The sequence below is a fragment of the Myotis nattereri genome (genome assembly GCF_964212035.1).
Source record: "Myotis nattereri genome assembly, chromosome: 12".
Classification (NCBI taxonomy): Eukaryota; Metazoa; Chordata; class Mammalia; order Chiroptera; family Vespertilionidae; genus Myotis; species Myotis nattereri.
Genome location: NC_138087.1, coordinates 74,883,327 through 74,902,150, shown reverse-complemented (window position 1 = coordinate 74,902,150; position 18,824 = coordinate 74,883,327). Strand labels below are relative to the sequence as shown.

At 50.8% G+C, this 18,824-nt stretch overlaps 1 protein-coding gene across 1 annotated transcript in view; it reads left to right on the top strand.

Moving 5' to 3' along the window:
• The first annotated feature begins 15,845 nt into the window (after positions 1-15,845).
• PSMB7 (proteasome 20S subunit beta 7) overlaps positions 15,846-18,824 on the top strand; it is a 57,190-nt gene continuing 54,211 nt past the window's right edge. The window contains exons 1-3 of the mRNA XM_081104153.1: positions 15,846-15,936; positions 16,338-16,431; positions 17,183-17,280. Coding sequence (XP_080960279.1) covers positions 15,875-15,936; positions 16,338-16,431; positions 17,183-17,280 — 254 coding nt within the window. The 5' untranslated portion in view covers positions 15,846-15,874. The remainder of the gene's footprint in view (positions 15,937-16,337; positions 16,432-17,182; positions 17,281-18,824) is intronic.

Below are 18,824 nucleotides of genomic sequence, written 5' to 3'. Positions count from 1 at the left end.
CGCCAGGGGCTTGTCTTTTGTAACCTTTGCAGTGACCTCACGAAGTGAGGCAGCCACTAGGAACCCTAGAAGTTGTGAGTCCCTTGGCCTCCTCCCCTGCACCCCCTCCCAGAAGCTCAGGTACCAGGAGGTAGAGGAGGCAGTGGCAGGTAGAGGGGGCCATTCTGGATCCAGCAGGCAGGTGAGGAGCTGCAGGGCTCGCAGGCGTGGGCTGAGGAAGGAAAAAGCAAAGGAAAGCCGCTCCGCGTCCTGCCTTGCTACCCGCTCTGTCTGCGGGGGCATCTTGCCCCTGGGTTGGCTCCCACACCCACTGGGCTGGACGCCCAGGCTGGGATGGCCCATCACTCCGGGCCATGACATTTACTCACACAAAGGGATGGTCTCCAGGAGCCACTTCCAGGACCACAGCTGGGAAACTTGTCGCCCTGGTGACCTGGGGCAGGGGGTGGGTGACAAAGTGCAGGGCCTCCACGGGGGCGGGGTTCGCAGCTTGGAATTCAGGGCTCTGTTTCCTCAGGCCTCACCCATCCCACCATTGCCCCTGTCAGTCACCTTTCCCCTGCTCCCCAAGCTGCCCCCATTTCCCCAGGCAGCACCGCTCCTCCAGACCGTTGACCATACTGTCCCTCCGGCCTGGCCTGGCCTCCCATTCCCAGCATGCTATCACTTCATCCACCAGCCCAGACAGCAGGCCTGCCACGGCCAGCTGCTTAGTAAGCGAGGCAACCCTAATCGCAGGTGATTTGGGGGTTGCTCTTGGCCGGCCAGGGCCTTCAGGCCTGGGAAGAGCCCTGGCCAGGCACAACTGGGTCTCAGAAAACACTGGAGATGAGAAAGGCTCCACTGGGCTCCCTGGATGGCCTCAGGCCCCTGGAAGTCTGGAGCCATCACCAGTGATAATTCATACCGCTCCTCTCTCCCAGATAAAGTCTGGAAGCACGAAAATCAAATGCGTCCTAGCATGGGTGGGCAGGAGGTTCACACATTTTGGATTCTGAATAGCACGTTCCCCGCTTTTAACAGCACCTGTGTCCAGTAGGTGGGGGGAACTGTAGGAGTCTGGTCCAGGGCTGAGGGCCGGTGCCCAGCATGGACTGGGCACACAGTATGGCTTAATCGATGCTGACTGCCTCATCCGCCGTTCACACTGGTTCCCATACGTGTTTGCCCCCCAAACTCCTTGGCGCCCCCTTCCTTGCCCACCAAGAAAGAAATGTGAAACTTGGCCCCTGCTGCGTGTCCCCGCTCCGCAAGAGGCCAGAGGTGAGTCCTTCTGGATTGATGGGCCGGGGACACGGGCCTCCCCTTCACCCGCGCGGATGCCTCCCTGTTCACAGCCCCGTCCTCACCGGCTCCGCCGGGCCTGGTGCCTGTGGTCTGTTCACTCTCAACAAAGGTGTTGGGGACCAAAATCTGGCGGTGGCATCTGCAGGTCCGCAGCTGTGCGGTCTGGTGCTGGGCGGTGCTAGGAGCCCCCGCCCCTTGGTCCCAGCCCATCAGAGCCAGGAGCCCCCCACATTCACGCCCTCACAGGTGCACGCGGGGGCGGGGGGGACGGGGCAAGCGCCTGGCCTGCCAGAGACATGGGCGTTGGGGTGGCCCGCGGGGCAGTGGGGGGGCAGGACCTGTTGTCATGCATCTCCCCGCAATTCACAGGTAAGGTCATCTGATTAGAGGGGCCGTCTTGTGAGACTCAGATTCGAAATAAATTTGTGGAAGGCAGAGCGTCCTTGGGCGGGGAGGGAGCACTTAGTACCTAGCCTGCCCCGTGCCTGAGCTGGCCCATTACCGGCCTCATCCTCTTACCTTCAACCTACAGTGAGGAGCGGCTGTCACTCCCACTTTCCAAATGAGGAGGGGGAACTCTAGCCCCAAGTTAGACAACTGGCCAGTGGCAGAGCCCGGCCTTGAACCTGGGTCCCTGGTCTTCATCCAGGTCGTTTAAAAGGTAACATGCGGACGAGGAGAGGCCCTGTTTGCAGGGAGGGAACAGAGGGTTTTGGCCTCTGAGGGCAGAGCCTGGACTACGTGGTGGTGCCAGGAGTGCAGAGGGAGGCGTGCAGCTGGGACTGGAGGCAGCGGTCCGCCTCCTGCTTGGGGGGTGGTCAGCCGTCCAAGCTCATCCTGACTCTAAGGTTTATGTGTATGTTTCTCCTCGATTTTACTAAAAGGCATAAAAAGCACAGTTACTTTAGGTACTATTTTATGACACTAATTTGGTAAAAACCTTTTAAAAATGGTAATCCTCTGTGCTGGCACAGTTGTGGTGAAATCAACATATCCAGGCACTGTTACACAGTCTAAAATAGCGCGATTGTCTTGGAAATCGAGAGTAAATATATTAAGCTCGGCCGGTGTGGCTCCGTGGTTGAGCATTGATCCCTGCAGCAAGAGGTCACTGGTTTGATTCCTGGTCAAGGCACATGCCGGGCATTCTGGCTCGATCCCCAGTAGGGGGCGTGCGGGAGGCAGTTGATTACTCTTTCTTATCGATGTTTCTCTCTCCCTTTCCCTTCCTCACTCTAAAAATCAATTTTTATAAAAAGAGTACTATATTAAGAGCACCGAAAATGTTAACATCTTTGACCCAAGTAATTCTTCTGCCTGGAATTTATGCTTGGGAGATACCCAAGCAAATGAGCATTACAGCATTATGTATAGTATTGAAAAATTTGGAAGCTACCTATGTCCAACAAATACAGTGTAACTTAACCACTGGAAGGAATATTATTTAATGATCAAAAATGAGAATTGTAAAGTGATAAGGAAACTGCAAATGACATGACAGTAAAAGAAAAGATGGATGCAAGTCAGATGCCTGGCGCTGCAGCAGCCCTATGTGACTGTGAGGCGGCCGGCATGTCAAAAGGCAACCAATCAAGAATGATGGGGCCCCGCACACAGACGCTTCTAGCAGCTTTATTCCTAACTGCCCAGACGAGGAAGCAACAAAGATGTCCTTCAGTAGCTGAAGGGATAAGTCAACTGTGACACATTCAGAAGTGGCATATTATTCAGTGCTAAAAAGAAATGAGCTAGCCCTAACTGGTTTGGCTCAGTGGATAGAGCGTCAGCCTGCGGACTCAAGGGTCCCGGGTTCGATTCCGGTCAAGGGCATGTACCTTGGTTGCGGGCACATCCCCAGTAGGGAGTGTGCAGGAGGCAGCTGATCGATGTTTCTCTCTCATCGATGTTTCTAACTCTCTATCCCTCTCCCTTCCTCTCTGTAAAAAATCAATAGAATATATTTAAAAAAGAAAAAGAAAAGAAATGAGCTACCAGGCTCGAAAAGACATGGAGAAAACTTAAATGTATGTTACTAAGGGAAAAAAGCCAATTTGAAAAGTCCACATTCTATATGATTCCAACTATATGACACTCTGGAAAAGGCAAAATTATGGGGGCTGAAAAGAGATCAGTGGTTTCCAGGGGCTGAGGGGGAGGAGGGATGAATAGAGTGCAGAGTTTGCAGGGCAGTGAAATATTCGGCATGGTACCACAATGACGGCAACAGGTCACTATCCATCGGTCCAAACCCATAGGATGTACAACCAGAGTGAGCTCTTAGGTAAACTATGGACTTCGGGTGATAATGGTGTGGTAATGCAGGTGCATCCCGTGTAACACATGGAGGGCTCTGGTGAAGGGTCTTGATCGTAGGGGAGACTGCATGTGTGAATCGGGGTGTTTGGGAAGCTCTGAACCTTCTGCTCAGTTGTGCTGTGAACTTCAAACCGCTTTAACGTCTACTTAAACGAGGGGTGAGGGAGGAGGACGGGGCAACAAGATTGAAAGACCCCGGGCCCGTGTCGTCATTGTGCTGCCTCCCAACCTAGAGACCACCTCCTGCCAGGGAAAACAAGCCCCCACTTATTCAAAGCTCTGTTGTTAGTAGAGCTGAGAGCATTTCTGACCGACACACGGACAAAGACTTGAAAATACAGTAGGGGATGCACACGATTGGAGTCAGACACACCCATGTTCAATTCCCATTTCTCCCTCTCTGTTAATGTGCGACTTTAGGTAAGCCACTTCCCTCTGAGCCTCAGTTTCTTTAGCTGTAAAATGGAGCTAACGACACCTATCTATTGGGCTTTGCAAGGATAGAAAGACACAACCGATTTGGAGGCACTTAGTTAAGTTACATCATATTTAGGTTTGGTTTCATTAAACTAAAAGTCTGAGCTAAAACAAAGGGAAGAAATGAGCTGGCAGAGAAAGGAAACTGGTCATGAATGTTTTCTTTTTTTGGTCTCAACTATTGTCTCTCACTTCTGGGCAGGGACCCACCTTGGAGGGGAAGGGCCTGGCCGGTGGCAGGGACTGTTCCTTGGTCCTGTGTGGAGGCAGCGGTAGGTGGAGCTCAAGACGCGTGGCAGAGCGGGGCCCGGCGCTGAGCTCTGCACCTTGGCCCTGGCAGGCGGGTGGGCGCCTGGGAGACTCCCCATCAGAGCCTGTGACTCGAGGTAAAAATAATCAGGGAAGGACAGCTGCTTCCTTGTCAGCGACCAAGAGGGAAATAAAGCTCACGTCCCCTCCAGCGAAAACCTGTTCTCTGGGTCCCCTGGCTCCTGCCACCAACTGCTCGGCGTCTGCGTGCCAATCCAATTTGAACGCCTGTGATTCACCCCAGAGAGGGTTTATTTTAACTTCATCAAGCGCCGAGAGAAACAGCCAGGCTGGAGTAAGTGGGAGGGGAGGGGAGCTGCTTGGGGGCCCAGGCAGGGGATGGGGTCCCGGGCTTCTGCCCCTCCAGTGGTTGGACTTGGGGGCCCCCTCCTTCTAACCTGGTTCAACAATTGACCACATCCCTGAAATTCAACCGAGGCTCAGTGAGCGCCTGGTGGGTGCTCCCTGAAATCAAGGGGATGAAGTCCCAACTCCTGGGCCCAGCTCAGGACGTCCTTTCCCATGTCCTCAGCCTCCTCTCCTGTCCCCGCTCTTCTCCTCTGGGCTGTACCAGGTTTCCACGCAGGCCCAGGCGCCATGCCTTCGCACATGCGTGCCGTCCACCTGCACTGCCTCTGCTGCTTCCCTGCCTGGTGGGTGTCTACAAACCCTGGAGGGATCTTAGCCACATGTTGGGGCTCAGCCCCGTGTCACTGGCCACTTTCCCGCCCCTCCAGGTAAAGTGAGTTGTTGTCTGTGGGTTCCTGCAGGATTTTGTAGGTCCCCGTGTTTTAACAAGGAAGTGGGGGTCTCCCCCCTTCATCTCCACCCTTCCACCCCCTCTCTACCAGGCCCTGTGCTGGGTGCTCAGGACAGACGGGAGGCTGGCTGAGCCCTGCCCTCACACAGCCCCGTGTGGGGGTGGGCGATTCTCTGGCTGCGGGAACAGTGCGGTCACAGAGCTGCTCAGAAGCAGCTGCCTCCAAAGCACAAAGTGAACAATCACGTTTGTTTGTGTTTCTTCTCTTTTCTCCTTTGTTTTTTAATCAAGGAATGTGCACCGGACACATTCCTGAGCCCCGCTCCCCTTACAGGAGACTCCCAGGTTTAGTTTGCTCATTTCCTTATTGTTTTTATACGCCTGCACTACTTCCGTAATGAAGATACCAATCATCTTTTAGATAATAAAATGCAAATCATAATCAAGATCAAGTAAATTAAATACACATTGAAATCATAATAAAAATTATTTTGAAATGACGGTTTCCTTTTTGGCCTGGCTTAGTCTCTAAGGGGCACCAGCCTGTCTCCCGGAGTGATTTCCGTCTGCCTGCGGGCTCAGGAGGCAGCAGTGTGCTGGGCAGCCTGGAGCCAGCGGGAAGGACCAGGCCTGGGGGATACATGTCTCCACCACCGGGGCTCTCCCAGGCGGGAACAGGGGTGGTTGTTGATTGAACCCCTGGCCCATGGGTGACCCACCCCCCCACCCCTGGCGGGGTCGGTAGTTCAGGGGCAAGGCTCTGGGCTGGGTAGAGGTTGTCTAGTTTGCATGGTTGGTAATTTGGAAAATCATAAAGTTTAGTTGTTTCTCAGGACATGTTGGAACATCCTGGCATCAAGAAGAGTGTGTCAACGTGTTGCAGGCTAAGCCCCAGCTGGCTGTGGTTGGAGCTCTCGAGGTGGGCCTTTCGGAGGAGGGGTGGGACGGGGAGAGGAAGAAGAGGGGATTCTAGGTGTGAATGGATCTGGGAGGCAGGGAATGAAGGCAGGCCTGGAAACAGAATCTGAGGGGTTAGTGAGGTGGCTCAGAGAGGTAAAGCAACTTACCCAAGGCCACACAGCTAGAGTGGCTGAGGCGGCCTTTGACCTCAGATCTGTCTGACTTCAACACTCACACTCATCTCCCATGAGTAACTGGCAATGCTGGGTTGAGACATAATCCCTGAGGTCAATCCTGGAGCCCTCTATTCCTTTGTCTTCTTGATCCCTCATTCTGTGGCCTCCAGATGGAACCTCCTTTTGGGGGGACAGAGCCATCCCCTTGGCCAAGGACCCAGGGGCCCTGCTGGTTCTCATACTAGAATTGCTAGGAAACTCATGCTCCTCCAACTGGGGCAGCCACACTGGAAGCATGGGGGCCATCTCTGCCACAAGTCAGGGGAATGTCACGTGAAAGCGAAGCCCACACAGGAGAGCAAAGTCAAGAGCAGGAAAGCGTTCTTGAGGCCGTTCCAGCCAGCGCTGAAGCCAGCGCCGATCAGTTTTGTTAAAAACCAGTTCTCCAAAGGCCAGTTCACCAGGAATCAATTAACAAAGGATTAAGTCGCTGAAGAAACGTGCACTTTGCCAAATGAGTCAAATGTATCTATTTAACAAAAATCATTTATTTTAACTGGGCTTTAGAAGCAAGTCCATGACTCTATAGCAGAGAACTGTTCACCCTTAGGAAATCAGCTCCTGGCTTCCTACTGAGTACCTGACTGTGGGACGTGCAGTAACTATGAGAGCTGAGCTGTCCATCATGAGCTGGCATTTTCTGATCCTCCAGAGCAGAAGGTCAGGTGGGCGCAACAGCCCTCCATTGGAGTTTGGGCCTAATCAGGTCCAGAGGACAGAAGTTATATGACTGTGAGGCCCAGGTCTGGATGTCATAGGTCTACTACCTACACCCCTCCTCAGCTCACACCGAAGGCCCCAATTCTGAGCCTCCTGCCTCTTTCTTTCATATATATATATATATATATATGTAAATATATATATATATATATATACACACACACATATATATACATATATATACATATATATACATATATATATTTGATTTTTTACAGAGAGGAAGGGAGAAAGATAGAGAGTTAGAAACATCGATGAGAGAGAAACGTCGATCAGCTGCCTCCCGCATACCTCCTAATGGGGTTGTGCCCGCAACCAAGGTACATGTCCTTGACCAGAATCGAACCTGGGACCCCTCAGTCCGCAGGCCGATGCTCTATCCACTGAGCCAAACCTGTTAGGGCCTGCCTCTTTCTTTTAAGGACCCACGCGATTACACTGAACCCACCTGCATAACCCAGGCTAATCTTCGCATTTCCAGATCCTTATCTTAGTCATATCTGCACAGTCCCTTTTACCATGTAAGGTGACATCTTCACAGGTTCTGGGGAATAGGGCGTCAACATCTTTGAGTGGCCATTATTCAGCCTCATGCATCTACCAATGATGTGGGAATTCATTCATTCATTCATTTATTGGTTTCATTCATTCATCCAATGGTCCAGTGTTCAGGCAGAGCCTTGCTGGAGATGGTAGGAGCTCCTTCCCAAGGGAAAACCAGAGGCTGCCCTGTCCTGTCCCCACCCCAGGCTGTCCAGCTGCAGCTCCACTGCCTTTGATCTCGTGGCTCGGCCACTGCATTTCTGCGTACGTGGACACACACATGCACGTCACTCTGGGCTCCCTTCTCTCTCGGCTGGAGAATGAAATAAGTACAGTCTGCTTCTGATCCAGCAACTCTCACCGAGGAGCTGCTCTGTGCCTGGCACTTCATGTGCGTTTGCCTGTTGCCAACCTGAAGGGTGGGCTTCTTATCTCCTTTACAGGCACGGAAGGCTCAGAGAGGCCAAGTGGCTTGCCCAAGGTCACACGGAGTGGAAGTGGCAGTTAGGACCCGAGATCTAGGGGACTCCAGATCCTGCCACCTCCCTCTTCGTGAAACCATAGCTGGGCCTCAAGGATGGCAGCTTCCCCTCAACTCTGAGTCGTTTTTCCTTCGGTCCCCAATTTAGAGTTCTAGTTCAGTTCCTCTTAGTTCAGCAGGAGTTGGCTCTTGGCTCTTGGGGACAGAAGACATTAGGCTTCCTGTGCTGGGGGCCCCCTGGCCACCTGGCCCCCAAACTGCTGTCACCTTTTAATAGATTTCTCGGGGAACGAGTAATTTGTTGCTGTTGCCGGTTTGGTGTTCAGCAGGAAGTCCCTGCAGGCCTGGCAGGTCAGTATGGAGCGACTCAAAGGCGAGGATACTGGGTCAGTGCTGGCTGCTTAGCACAACCTCACCGCCAATTACCGCCCGGCCTGCTTCCTGCCGCAGACGTGCCCAGGGCCAGGGCTTTGAACCCTTGCAGGGAGGCCAGCTCCCAGTAAACAACCCAGGGCGGCGGGCAGATTGACAGCAGAGATGCAGGAGGATGGACCGGCCACGGGTGCGCTCGCCGCTCCTGCTGGCAGGTGGACAGAACCATCGGCCCGGGGTCCCCGCGGTCAGGGGCTCAGGGGGCCGTCAGAGTGTCCGAGCCTCACTGCTGGGCAGACAGACTCCTGCCCTGTCCGGTGGGCTTTTAGGCCATAGTTTCGGGGCCACGGAAGGTGTTTTTCCTGGAAGGTGATGAGTCTGGTCTGGGTCCCTTCTCAAGCACCAGCCTGGCAGCGGGGATGGAGAGAGGACATCAGTGTCCGGCTTCCTCTCTCCGCAGGAAAGCCTCGGAAATACTTTGGGGGCCGCTGGGGGGCTGCTGGGCTTCCTCCATCATTTTACTTGGCAGTTAGAGAAGGAGTTGTGTTCGCTGTATGATTCCGTTCATGGGAAGTTCTAGCATTTTTCAATTTTAGAAATCCATTGCTTTTATGAGTGATGGACTACAAGGAGCAGGAGGGAACCTTCTGGGGGTGGCAGCAAGGCGCCATGTCTTGGTTGGGGTGCTGGTTACGCATTTATTCAAACCCATCCAGCGGCATCCTTAAAATCTGTGCATTGTACTTGTGCACACTGTACCTCAACAAGAAAAAGAGGAAGGTAAAGAAGAAGGAAGGAGGCCGGCTGGCCAGTATGGCTCAGTGGTTGAGCATTGACCTATGAACCAGGCGGTCATGGTTCGATTCCTGGGGAGGGCACAGGCCCGTGTTGTGGGCTCGGCGATCCCCAGTAGGGGGCGTGCAGGAGGCAGCTGGTTGATGGTTCTCGTTGTTTCTCTCTCCCTTCCTCTCTGAAATCAATAAAAATATATTTTTAAAAAAAGAAGAAGAAGGAAGGCGATTCAGAGGCCTGGAGAACCTGGGGACACACACTCACTCACTCACATGCTTTTATCGTCTACATTTTCCTTTCCTCGGTGAAGCTGAAAAGAACAGTTTTTCTTCATCTTTGCACCATAAGTGACATCCAGCGAAAAGCAAATGGGTGAGATGTGAAATGAGATGCCCACGCCGGCTGCCGCCCTGTCTCCTTGAAGCGGGGCCGTGAGTTAAAGCTGGGTGGGGGGTGCTTCTGAGACAAAGACCCCCGAATGTCCACCAGCCCTGCTGCTCCCTCGCTGCCCGCCGACCTCCTTCCGGCCCACGGGTCCCGCGGCGAGAGGCTGCTGCCGTGGGCCCGGAGGCTGGGTGCGCCCAGCGAGCGCTCTGCTCCACGCCTGGGACACCTTATTGCGCCGGAAAGTGAAGAAGAACTCAAACTGCCGGGGCCAGTGTAAAGGGCTCCAGCAGCCAAATTCGGGACAGTTGGAGATCAAAACGATTAATAACAAGAATGGACGGTAACACATAGAATAGAAAAAATGCTTGAAATAAAAAAGATGATTTAAAAAACAGAGGGGGCGGGATATGGGAAAGTCGTTCCTCACAGAAGGAGTGAAAAGCAGAAAATGGCATCTTACCGTCGGCGTCACGATAACTGATTTGGGTAAAAATCATCAAGTGGGTGCTTTCACGTTGGGAAGAAGACCATTGGCAACAGGGCACGCAGGGTCTCGGAGAATGGCCCACGCGCTGCCTTTTTTTTTTTTTTAAAGGGGAGAATGATGACTTTTATTTTTTTAAATATATTTTATTGATTTTTTTACAGAGAGGAAGGGAGAGGGATAGAGAGTTAGAAACATCGATGAGAGAGAAACATCGATCAGCCGCCTCCTGCACATCTCCTACTGGGGATATGCCCGCAACCCAGGTACATGCCCTTGACCGGAATTGAACCTGGGACCCTTCAGTCTGCAGGCTGACGCTCTATCCAAACCGGTTAGGGCCCACGTGCTGCTTTTTAATTATGATGAGAAAGGACACCTTTACAGACGGGGAAAAATGACAGACACCAATTTGCCCAAAGGATTGAACTTAACACCAGTGATATTGGGACGAGCCGCTGCCCCGTGCCCCCTGATAGGGTGCCCTGAGGAGGACGCAGCATGACTTAGGAGGTGCTCCTGCCAAAATGTTTGCTGCCCAAATCCTCAGATCCCCACTGAAGCGCATTCTTCAGAACAGCAGGGCTGGCCTCCTCATGAAGACGGAAGAAAGCCTGGGGACTGTTCCCGACCCAACAGCCTGCAGAGTCATGGCGGCCGACTCCAGTGGAGGGGAGAGGGTGCTGCTGGGATCCTGAATCACAAAAATCCTAAAGGTGATACTGGGGATATTTGAGTGTGGACTGGCTATCAGGTAATAATACTGAACCCAAAGTTCCTGAATGTGATAATGGCATTGCGGCTTTGTAGGCAAATGCCCTTGTTTGTTTTTTTTTAAAAAATATTTTTAGCCCTAACCGGTTTGGCTCAGTGGATGGAGGGTCAGCCTGAGGACTCAAGGGTCCCAGGTTCGATTCTGGTCAAGGGCATGTACCTTGGTTGCGGGCACATCCCCAGTGGGGAGTGTGCAGGAGGCAGCTGATTGATGTTTCTCTCACATCAATGTTTCTCTCTATCCCTCTCCCTTCCTCTCTGTAAAAATTAAATAAAATATATTAAAAAGTATTTTTATTGATTTCAGAGTGGAAGGGAGAGGGAGTTAGAAACATCAATGATGAGAGAGAATCATTGATTGCTGCCTCCTGCATGTCCCACACTGGGGATTGAGCCAGCAACCTGGGAATTGAACTATGACCTCCCGTTTCATAGGTCAATGCTCAGCCACTGAGCCATCACAGCCAGGCCAAATGCCCTTGTTTTTAGGAGACTCTTGCTGAAGTTTTTAGGGACAAGTATATTAATGTGTGATCCTTGATTGGATCCCAGGCCACAAACATCATAAAGGTAATTATTATTGGGATCATTGGGGAAGGGACTTGTAAACTCTAAAGTGCTGCGGAAGTGGGAGGTATTCGCATGATTTCCTTGTGGCTGCACAGGCCCTGGAGAGGGAAGGAGGGAGGATGTCCACTCCCGTCCCCGTCAGCTGGGGTTGGCAAACGCATGGCTCTTCTCATCTCCTGGGCGTAAGTGGTTAAACACCCATCCCAGGCCCTGCTTACAGCGATTGGGATTCTGTGGGTCTCAGCAGGGCCCCAGAATCTGCTAAGTGCCCCAGCAGAGTCTGGAGTGGGTGGCAGGAATCCACACTTTGTGCCCTCCCACTGGAGCTGTGTTGTGGTGTCGCTGTGGCCTGTGCAGCGAGGCTTGGCACCTGGGCCCTGGAGCCTGGAGCAGCTGCTATAATTCATGCAAAGGAAGGCGCCCAGGTTTGCCTTGTCTATTTATAGATTATTTATGAAGAAGGAAAAACAAGGGCTCCGTTGCCTTAGCAACCAGGAGCATCATGGGCTGCTTTTCCTGCAATGGGAAGATGGCCAAGTCTTCTTGTGGGGGCACGCCCGGATGTGTGTGTATCCTGACAGAGGATGGATGTGCCTCCCAGGACCTAGCCCACCCTGGGTTCCTAGCAGCCTGCAGATGGGGGGAGGGTGTTTGCCACGCCCTTGGAAAATGTAGGCTGATATACCCTCTGGTTTCCTGATCTCAGTACTAACTTCTGTCTTCTGGGCACCCACCCTGCTGCCTCAGGCCTACTCAGGAGTACTTTCTTGGCTGTGCTCTGGTACATGTCCCTTAGGGCACGTGGCACAGTGACCTGGAGGAATAGTTCCCAGACCAACACCTGCCACGTCTGGCACAGAGCCCAGCACCAGGGAGGGGATTAATAAATACTGGGTGATTGGATGAATGAATGAGCGAATGAGCGAATGAACGAATGGCTTTACAGTCTACACTGCATGCTCTCTTTCGGTGTCCATGAGCTTCTCTCATTTTACAAACGGGAAGATTGGGATGAAGACAGATGGAGAGACCAGCGTATGAGGGCGAGACTCCTTGAGGAGGAAACCTTGTTTTTGCTCTGCCGAAGCCCTAGGGAACACGGGGACTCGGGTTCCAGTCGGGCCAGAGTTATCAGGGGGTCGGGGAAGTGGTGCCGTGTCTGGTCGGGGGCTGGAGGGATGTGGTTTGAGCCTTGACGCTACCACTTACCAGCTGTGCGATCTGAATCAGTGACTTTGCCTTTCTGGGCCTCAGTTTCCTCATCTGAAAAGTGGTCTAATGATGCGTGGTCCTCAGGGACGACTAGCTCCCTGAGGGCAAGCACTGTGTCTGTCTCTTGATCACCGGTCTTCCCAGTGTCTGGCACATTCTAGGTGCCTAGGATGATGATCACGAGATCCTGTACATACAGTGGCTAGGACAGATCTCAGGACACGGGGCTTCTCAGGCAATGTTGGTTGTGACTATATTATTAGGAACGAAGGCACAGAGAGCCTGATGGCTCCCCTGAGGTCCCTCAGCCCAATCCAGAGCAGAAGTGGTGGCTCTACTGGTCAGTTGGGTTTGGTGGTACTGCCAGGGATTAATGGGACTGTGGCCAGGCCTTGGGGAGAACATTCCGGCTGGACCGCAGTCCCAGGGGACGGCAGTCATGTTGGACAGAGAGGCTAAAGCAGGAGTCGCTGAGATCTGGGAACCTAGAGCTGCCCTCCACATGCCGGAGGAACCAAGGCCCTGCCCCAGGCTGACTGGGGTTTGCTTGGCCTTGGGCTCTGCCTCTCAAGGTCCAGGCCCTGGTTGCCTGGAGGCTCTCCGTCCCCCTCTGCTGGGCTCTGGCTGCCTCTGTTGGGCCACAGGCAGGCAATGCCACTTCCTCAGCTCAGTCAGGGTGTGAAAACCGTAACAAAGAGACTCACTTAAGAAGAGAAATGCCCCAGGGACAAATCGAGGTCACGAATCATTTCCACATCCTTCCCTGGCCCCTCCAGCTCTATGGCAGGACACAGGGGTCCCCATCATCACCCTCTGGGGGCTGCAGGCTGTGCTGCTTCCCTTCCCTGTAGCTGCATCAGATTCATCACCGGTTCCTGAAAACTATCCGTGCTCAGGGTTTTGTTTATTCCATCCCCCAAGCCATTGCTGAGCCTGTCCCTCCTGCCTTCTTACCCCGTGAGCTCGCACTCTGTCCTTCTGAGCCTCTAGGTTTCTGCAGAACCCAGCCCCGCCCCATGCCCCCTCCCCTGGTCCTGAGCACACTGGGGGCTTCCTCTTTCCCCGACTGCCCCTTCTAGGTCTTACGGAGTTGAGACTCTCACAGCAGGAAGTGGACTTCTTCAGAGTGGAGTCCGAGTCTTTTTACTTTTTACATTTACCAACGTAGAGAGTTGGTGACATAGGAGATACTCAAACCTCTCATCAGTAGATTTCTGTGGAGGCAGGTGGGTGAGGTTTTATTTTCCTAATTTCACACAAAAGACCCAGAGAAGTAATGAAAGGGAATTTAACCTTTGACAAATATTTACTGAACACAAAGTTGTGATAGATACTAGTTCTAGGTGATGGAAATGCCATTCATTCATTCATACCTAGAAACATGTCTGACACAAATATCTGCCGAGTGAATAAATTAATTCATCCCACCGTTGTTGAGGCGGTCATTTACTTGCTAAGCAAATTTGAGCAAGTTACTTCCCTTTGATGGACCTTAATTTCCATCAGTAAAATGAGTTGAATTACATAGCTACTTCTTAGGGTTGTTGGCAGGATGAAATAAATGTATTAACAAATAATGGCTATTTAGAAGCTGCTATGTGCCCGGATGGATACTTCCCATATATTATTTTCAATCCTCACAGCAGCCTTTTAAAACTTGAAATGAAATTTACATAAAAAATTCACTTTTTAAAAATGTGCTGTTCATTGTGTTTTAGTATATTCACTAGGTTGTGTAACCATGACCTCTATGTAATTCTAGAACATTTTCATCATCCCCAAAAGAGACTTTGTATCCATTTAATAGTCACTCCCCCTGCCCCTGCCTCCATCTCCTAGCAACCACTACTCTACTTTCTGGCTGTATGGATTTGTTTAGTAAGGACATTTAATAGAAATAGAACCATACTATATGTGGCTTTTTGTGCCTGGCTTCTTTCACTTAACACAATGCTTTCAAGGTTCATCTCTGTTGTGTAGTATGTATCAAAGCTTCATTCCTTTTTATGGTTGAACTAGAGGCCCAGTGCACAAATTCGTGCCCCAGTGGGGTCCCTCAGCCTGGCTTGCAGGATCAGGCTGAAACCGGCTCTCTGACATCCCCTGAGGGGTCCCGGATTGCAAGAGGGCTCAGACCAGGCTGAGGGACCCCACTGGTGCACGATCAGGGCTGGGGAGGGATGCAGGAGGTTGGTCAGCCAGGAGGGACCGCGGGAGGGCTCCAGGGCATATCCGGCCCATCGTGCTCAGTCTCAATTGGCTGGAACCCAGCAGCAAGCTAACCTACCAGTCGGAGCATGGCGGTCAGTGCATATCATAGCGAGTGGGTGAGTGGCCTTAGCATATCATTAGCATATTACGCTTTGATTGGTTGAATGGACGACCAGATGACCGGACACTTAGCATATTAGGCTTTTATTATATAGGATAATATTTACAGTATGGATGTGTTCTACATCTTGTTTATCCATATTCATCAGTTGATGAACATTTGGGTTGTCTACATTATCTGGCACTTTATGGATAATGTTACTATGAATATCTGTGTGCAGGTTTTTGTAAACATCTTTTGAATTCTCTTGGTTACATACATAAGAGAGGAATCTGGGCGCATGTTTAACTTTTTGAGGCACTGCCAAGTTGTTTTCTGGAGCACTTGCACCATTTTATATCTTACTAGCCCTGTATGAGGGATCTAATTTCTCCAATTCCTCACCAACACTTACCATTATCTGTCTTTTTTATTGCAACATCCTGGTCAGTGGGTGTGCAGTGGTATCGAATTGTGGTTTTGATTTGCATTTTCTAACGATTAGTGAGCTTGTTCAATTCACAGCAGCCTTTTGAGGTAGCTATTATCTCCATTTGACAGCAGAGGAAACATTCAGAATTGAGAGAGCTTGCACAATGCAAGGAGATGGTGCGGCTGTGTCTGGAACCTGGGTGTGCCTGTCTCCGAAGCCCCAAAGAGCCGAATTAACATCTCCCGTCTGGCTGGCATAGGCCCGGTCTCTGGGGCTCCCCACCTTGGGACACGTCCTTTCCCCGCGCCGGGCGTCAGTTTCTCCTCCACGCCACTTGGGGCGGTACACTCCAAACACCTCCGGGCGCCTCTAGGATCTCGCAACTCGAAGGTCAATCGCTCCAGCGCGGAGTTTGCCCCGCCCCTGCAGCCCGGCCGCCCGCAGCGCCGGAAGTACTCGGCTCTTTTTGTTTGCTCCCGCCCCTGGCCCGGAAGTAGTCTCTTGGGAAAGATGGCGGCTGTATCAGTGTGTCAGCCACCCGTGGGAGGTTTCTCGTTTGATAACTGCCGCAGGTGAGACCATGCCGGCGCCGGGTTCAGGGTGGGATTGGGAGTGCGGGGCCGGGGGTCGGCGCTGGGCCGCGGCCTGGTCCGGGAAGTCCAAAGGCAGGGCGGGCGGCGCGGCCCACCGCCCGCGGCCGTGTGACTCAGGGGAATCGGGGCCTGAGCGTGGGTTTCTCCCGAGGCCGGGTCTGCTCTCCCACTTTCCCTAGCGCTTGGATACCCTCCTTCTCCGTCTCCTTAGCCCCTCTCTGAGGCTCTCTTTGCTGAAAAAAAAAACGGGACAATAGTCCTGATTTTGGGAAGGAGGATTGAGTGAACAGACGGGCGTGATAGTGATTAGTAGGTTCTTTCCTCCCCCCCTCCCCGAGTTCGCGAGTAGGCCAATGTGTTTTTCTCTCCTTTGCTCCTAGAAATGCCGTCTTGGAAGCCGATTTTGCAAAGAAAGGGTACAAGCTTCCCAAGGCCCGGAAAACAGGCACGACCATCGCGGGGGTGGTCTACAGGGTAAGCCGGGACCCTCGGGGCCCCGCCGGGAAGGGCACGTGCAGCAGAGCCCACCCAGAACCGGTCCTTCAGGAGGGACCATGCTGGTTCGGTTTTGTGCGCTGACAGCAGTCTATATTCTTTTCTCACTTTGCAGAGTTTTTGCTAGGAGGCCGATCTACTTTCCCGTCTTAAGTTACCACTGTAGAAGGCAGGAGGGTGTAGTGGGAGGACGCCAGATTTGGGCTCAGACAGGCGTCTGTGTAACCATTGAACGTCTCTGCTGCTTGCAGTTTGGGGCAGCTCACTTTGCTTCTTACGGCCACACTTGCCCCGTCAGCCAGTTGGACATAACTCCTGCCTTGAGTTGTTGAAAGGGTCAAAAGGGAGAATGGTTATTGTCATTAAGGGTAAAGGGTGAGACCTTTTAAAAATAAATCGACAGGTGGATGTTTTAATGGATTCCTGGATCTTAATCCAGACTTTTCCCATGTTAGCTTTGGTTTGTAAGGGAATTCATTAAATCTCTGGGCCTCATTTGAAAACAGGAATGATAATTCCTACCACCTGCTAAGGATTCAACCAGTAACATTTGTTAATAAGCCGAATCTTGGCGTGCTGTAAGTATAGCACAATATTTTTGGTAGGAGGTTTTTTGCGGGGGGTGGATGGTTGGGGGAGCAGGTGATGGCCAACATTGTTTTCCCCAAACTAGAGTAGAGAGCTGTGGCTTATATATGTAAGATTGTAAGTATATGTTTTTAAAAAACAGGATGGCATAGTACTTGGAGCAGATACAAGGGCAACTGAAGGGATGGTTGTTGCTGACAAGAACTGTTCAAAGATACACTTCATATCTCCTAACATTTAGTAAGTATTGATTCGTTTTAATAGCTTTCATATTTTTGAACATTTCAGGGCTAAAATTGAATTTACTACGTTTCTCCCTAAAACCTGTTGTTCAATCTGTATTTTCTATCTGTCTCCCTTAAATGGCATTTTTACCCACCTGTCACTAAAGTCCTCCTTAAGTGCTGTCTTTGCTTTAGTCTTCGGTTCAGTTGGTACCGGGTGTGCCTTCGGTGTCCGTTGAATCTGTTCCCTCCTGCTCTTCCCTCTGCCACGGTCTCAGTGCAGATTTCTTTCTCAGCTGGCCTATTCCAGTTTTCACTTAAAGTGGCTTCTTTGCCTCTGGTTTCTTCTCCGTCTCTGCTGTTTATTCCTCTTGTCATACTGGATTTTGTAAAACACAAATCTAAAATTATGTTCCTTATTAAAAACTTTTCAAGAGATTTTTTACATGCTGACAGTGCTTTTTCAGGATAAAATCGAAACTGTTTAAGGCCTTGCACAGTTTATTATCTTTTCAGCCATTTTAGTTGCCTTCACCCACTGCTCTACTTACACCTGGATGGTCCCTGTTTCCCTCATGTCTTTATTCCCCTCATCTCCAAGCTGTTTCACCTTTGCTTATACCAGCCCCTTTGCTTAGAAATGCTCTCTCCTCTTCTCTGCTTACATGGTGTTTTTATTTTATTCTTCCAAATTCAGCTCATATGAAACCTCTTCTCAAAGATCAGAATTAACTGCTTTTTCCTTCAATTTCCCTTAATATTTTGTACCTGTGCTACTGTATTGTATTATACAAGGTATAATTTTTGTTTACTTGTGTCCTCTCCACTCAGTTTTGAAATTAAGTGCTAGGACTTTGTCATATTTTCTTTATTTCCAGCACTTAGTGCGATGACTGATACCTGGTAGTAAATACTTGGTAATTGTTAAATTGCAAGACTTTTAACATGCCTTGCTCTTTTGTACAACCTGGATATATTTGTAGGATTATGTATATATACACTTTTAGGAGCCAAGGAACTAATGATTTCTAATGTTTCATTGGTTCACAGGAAATATACTTGCATATAGTTAGATGCACATTGCCAATTTTATGTTTATTTAAGTTTGGTTAAACAGAGCAGTTACAGTGCAGATATACTCAAAAACATCTCTCTGTGTACCTGAACTTCGAATTGAGCCCTGTGGTAATTGATTTCAGCTATTTCTCATTGTGATTTTCAGTTGGTGTGGAAATATATTTGCATATAGGTAGGTGTATATTGCCAGTTTAATGTTTATTTAAGTTTGGTTAGACGGAGCAGTTACAGTACAGATATACTCTAAAACAGCCGTGGGCAAACTACGGCCCATTTGAAATGAATAAAACTAAAAAAAAAAAAAAAAAAAAAGACCGTACTCTTTTATGTAATGATGTTTACTTTGAATTTATATTAGTTCACACAAACACTCCATCCATGCTTTTGTTCCGGCCCTCCGGTCCAGTTTAAGAACCCATTGTGGCCCTCGAGTCAAAAAGTTTGCCCACCCCTGCTCTAAAACATCTCTCTATGTACCTGAAC